This window comes from Athene cunicularia (assembly GCF_003259725.1).
Source record: "Athene cunicularia isolate RWA chromosome 8 unlocalized genomic scaffold, athCun1 chr8_part1, whole genome shotgun sequence".
Classification (NCBI taxonomy): Eukaryota; Metazoa; Chordata; class Aves; order Strigiformes; family Strigidae; genus Athene; species Athene cunicularia.
In genome coordinates, this window is record NW_020799109.1 from 1,852,509 (window position 1) to 1,856,242 (window position 3,734).

The 3,734-nt window shown below is 49.1% G+C and overlaps 1 protein-coding gene across 1 annotated transcript in view; it reads right to left on the reverse strand.

Moving 5' to 3' along the window:
- SGIP1 (SH3 domain GRB2 like endophilin interacting protein 1) overlaps positions 1–2,743 on the reverse strand; it is a 36,236-nt gene extending 33,493 nt beyond the window's left edge. Inside the window, 2 exon segments of the mRNA XM_026853852.1 lie at positions 717–741; positions 2,619–2,743. Of these exon segments, the coding sequence (XP_026709653.1) occupies positions 717–741; positions 2,619–2,743 (150 nt within the window).
- Positions 2,744–3,734: the final 991 nt, after the last annotated feature.

The following is a 3,734-nucleotide window of genomic DNA, read 5'->3' on the forward strand; positions in this document are numbered from 1 at the left end:
AAAAAAAAAAAAAAAAAAAAAAGAAATCTCTGAATTGGGCAGCCCAATTTTTGCAAAAGACACCCCAGCACTGCTCCCCCTGCCCAGCCTCCCGAGGGTCTCATTTTTATTTTAAGGCAAGCTTCTAATGTCTGAATTTACTCAAGAAATAACGACCAGCACAGTCCCAGTCTGAACCCAACATACTTATTTGCAAAATTGTTATCAAACGGCTAAAGGAGACGTGGCCTAATACCCAGATCTAGCAGGGCTGTGTCTAGATAACACCGTAAATAAAAGCAGCAATAATTTAAAAAAAACCAACCCACAAGTATCTCCTTATTTTCAGTTTAATATAGAAAATTAAACTAGATATTGGAAACAGCTGTTCTGGCAATTTTCCCTTAACTCATCACCCAGCAAATCTGACCCAAGCCAATTAGCAGGAGTGCAAACGAGGATGCAGAGCCCGGGGTTTCAGCAAGACACCTGGTCCCTCTGCCCACAGCACTTGTCAGGTGTTTATTTTTTTTTTCATTATTTTCTTCACGTTATTTTTGTAGAAAACCTGGAATATGTCATTATTTTAAACAGCTTCTTGCCGAAATTTATTTTCGATATTAAACTGAAAGGAAGAGGCAGTTCACAAAATGCTGGTGGTGGCTGATGGGGGAATTCACGCTGAAGGGGCCGGGGAGGGAGAGGAAAGCGGGGGCCGGGGGCCGTGCAGTACTTACGATGCCATCCCTGTCTGGTGACCCTCTGCAAGGAACAGAAACGCAGGCGTTAGCTCCCAAACCTCTCACCCCATTAACTCCTGGAAACAGGTTTCCTAACGAACCCGCAGCAGCGATGGGTTTAATTATGAAACTGTCAGCAGATCTTGAGTCACCCGTCACACACTCCTTGTGAGACCTGTGTGAGGGTCTCGGTGCCATCGCTCTCATTTTATCAGACGACAGATTTTCTAATTATTAATAAGTAAAGTGCTCCTGACGATGATCACGCTTTCCCAGCCGAGTTGCTGGGCAGGCAGCTCCTTGCATCCATGTCCCCACCCTGCAGCCACAGCCCTACCCTGGGTGTGCATCCTCTTGCAGAAAACAATAAAAATTACATATAGAACAATTTAGACTTTTTTTTTTTTTTTCTTCTTCTGTCAGAAGCACAGTCAATTCTCTTTTGTATGGATCTGAAAATGGATGAGACTCCTCAGGGATCCTAATCCCCAGCTGCTTATGGGATTTGGACCTCGGTCACAGCAAACGGCGTGGCAGGCTCAGCAGCCGTATTTAAGCGCTGTCTAAGGATGCCAAGTTATTTAGTGAAAAGACAAATATGTTTATGAAAACCAGACGGGCTCCTCCACCTCCCACACGCTCCCGAGTTTTATGCGTTGCCAGAGATTCGCCACAAATTAATGTCTGACTCGGGGCATCACAGAAACCCTGCAGGGACCTGCTGCCCATCCAGCTCTGGTTTAACAGAGAATAACACCTTTGAACCTCACTAATTCATACATGTCTGCCTTCTGCCTCTCTTATCTCGTGTTTAATCTCTTTGCACAAATGTCTCTGAAATTATCCCGTGCCACCAGCTTCCCCGGGCTCTGGGAAGAGCAGGCTGCTGCAAGACAGCATGGAAATCACGGCGCTGGCTAAAGGCAGGACCTACACCCGGCTCCATCGGTTTCCCACGAGCAGAAGATGCGAAGCAGCCCGTTTCCTGCCCCTCTTTCTGATAAATTATAAATGAAGTTGTACGGGGCTGGAGCTCCTGGCTGCCCCGCAGCCTGCCCGGCTGGTGGACGGAGATGCCCGGTGACAAGCAGGACAACAGCTCCGTGCCACACAGCCCTCCTTTGGGACATGCTCCGTGTCCCCCTATATTTTTATACAGGCAGAGGCCATCCCTTCGCACAGGAGACCCTCACCAACCGCTGCCAAAATGTGAAATAGCTCAGGAAAACAAGTTTTGAAGAAAAGAAAAAAAACCCGTAGGGTTCGTGCTGTGCCAGAGATGAAGCACGCCTGGGAAGGCCTGGGTGACGGTGGGGGACACGCTCCCCACGCCTCCCCAGCAGTCCTGCACCCGCGCACACCCTCTCCTGCCAGATGTGGGGGAAAACCCCCACCAGATGTTTTCCTGGGAAGTGAAAGCATCTCCCACAGCACAGCTGAAGGGACGAGCTCTCCACCAGCCCCGTGCACCCTCCGCCCCGAGCGGGCAGCCCTTGGCTCCGCAGGCAGCTCGCTGCCTGCGCTGGCATCTGTTTAAATTGAATTTGCATCTAAAAAGATCTCGGCAGACGGGCAAATCAGTAGTTTGGGCAGAGATTAATCTGCTGAAACTCTCAGAGGAGTAATTTCCTTCTGATCACCGCTAACTGTCACCGTAAATTGCAAACACATGGAGAACTGGCTTTATTATCCCTGCAGTGCCGCGCCGAGAAAATACCTTATTTGTTGGTCACTGGGTGTACGAGGGAAAACAGCTCAAATGTATTTGTTATTACAAGACTTGATCCAAGGATGACAGATGCCCGTGATGCGCCAACTTCCTCTCTGTCCTGGCACATCAGCATCACTTCCTCCCCGGTATCATTATCTATTAATGTGGTGTCTCTCTCATCGACTTACGTGGAATCAGTATCCTTTTCTTTCTTGCGTATTCCAAAGGCCTTCCTTGTACGTTTTTTCAATCCTGTGGATAGAAGGAAGAAAAATAAGAATGTGCAATTACTATTATGCTTTAAATAATTCATCCAAAAAGGTTCCTTATTCCCTTGTCAGCTGTAATTCATAAATAAGGTTAAAAAAAGAAAGTCCCAAACCCACGAAACCGCCGGCAGGACTTTGCAGGTAGCGTGTACATTCGCCGACGCCTTTTATTTGTTCGCTTTTACACTTATTAACTCGCTCTCGGTGTGTGTGTGTGTGTGTGTGTGTGTGTGTGTGTGTGTGTACACCTATTTCACAGTTAATATTTCTAAGCTCACTCTCTTAATTACAGACTCCTTCGCAATGCTGCACGTGGGTACTAATGCCCGGTGGGGAAACCCCTCTTCGGTGTAAAAAAAAGCACTTTAACCCTTGAGGTTGGCGAGATGCTGCGCCGATTCTTGATCTGCGCAGATGCTTAAAATGATGCCTGGTACCAACGATGCTGGCCGGGAAGCAGGATGCCCAAGCGGCTACCACTGGGCCACTGAGCAGCCAGGAGCAACGGCTTTTAGAAAGAGATGGACAGGGTGGGTGTCTGCGAGTTTCTCCCTCTCGCCCAGCCTAGGAGCTATCCAGGGGAGGGATTTTTAATAACCACTTGCAGGAAGAACACCAAGGAAGGGATCTGGAGCATTGTAAGCCACCACGTTTCACTCGGCGGGCTGGTTTTCATGCAGAGGATTTTGTGCCAGCAGTGACTGTCCAGGCTGACCACTGAGAGCCAGCCGTGGCTGGGAGCCACCAGACACACTTGTCATGCAGTCACTGCCCGTGGCACCGTAACAATTAATTTAAGTCACAGAGTAACTTAGAGATCCTGGTGGCCAAAGGCGCCAATGTAAACCCCGGACCTCGAGTCTAGAACAGCTGTTTCTGGCCTCTTCTCCTTTCAGAGCTCTTGGGAGTTTTGTCTCGGTCTGGAAACTACCCGAAAGCGAAGCACCGTGGGTCAGGCCCAGGGGTGCAGCAACGCTGTGGAGAGACAAACGCGACGCCTGGCACCGATACCACGAGCTGGCCGGCACAAACGGC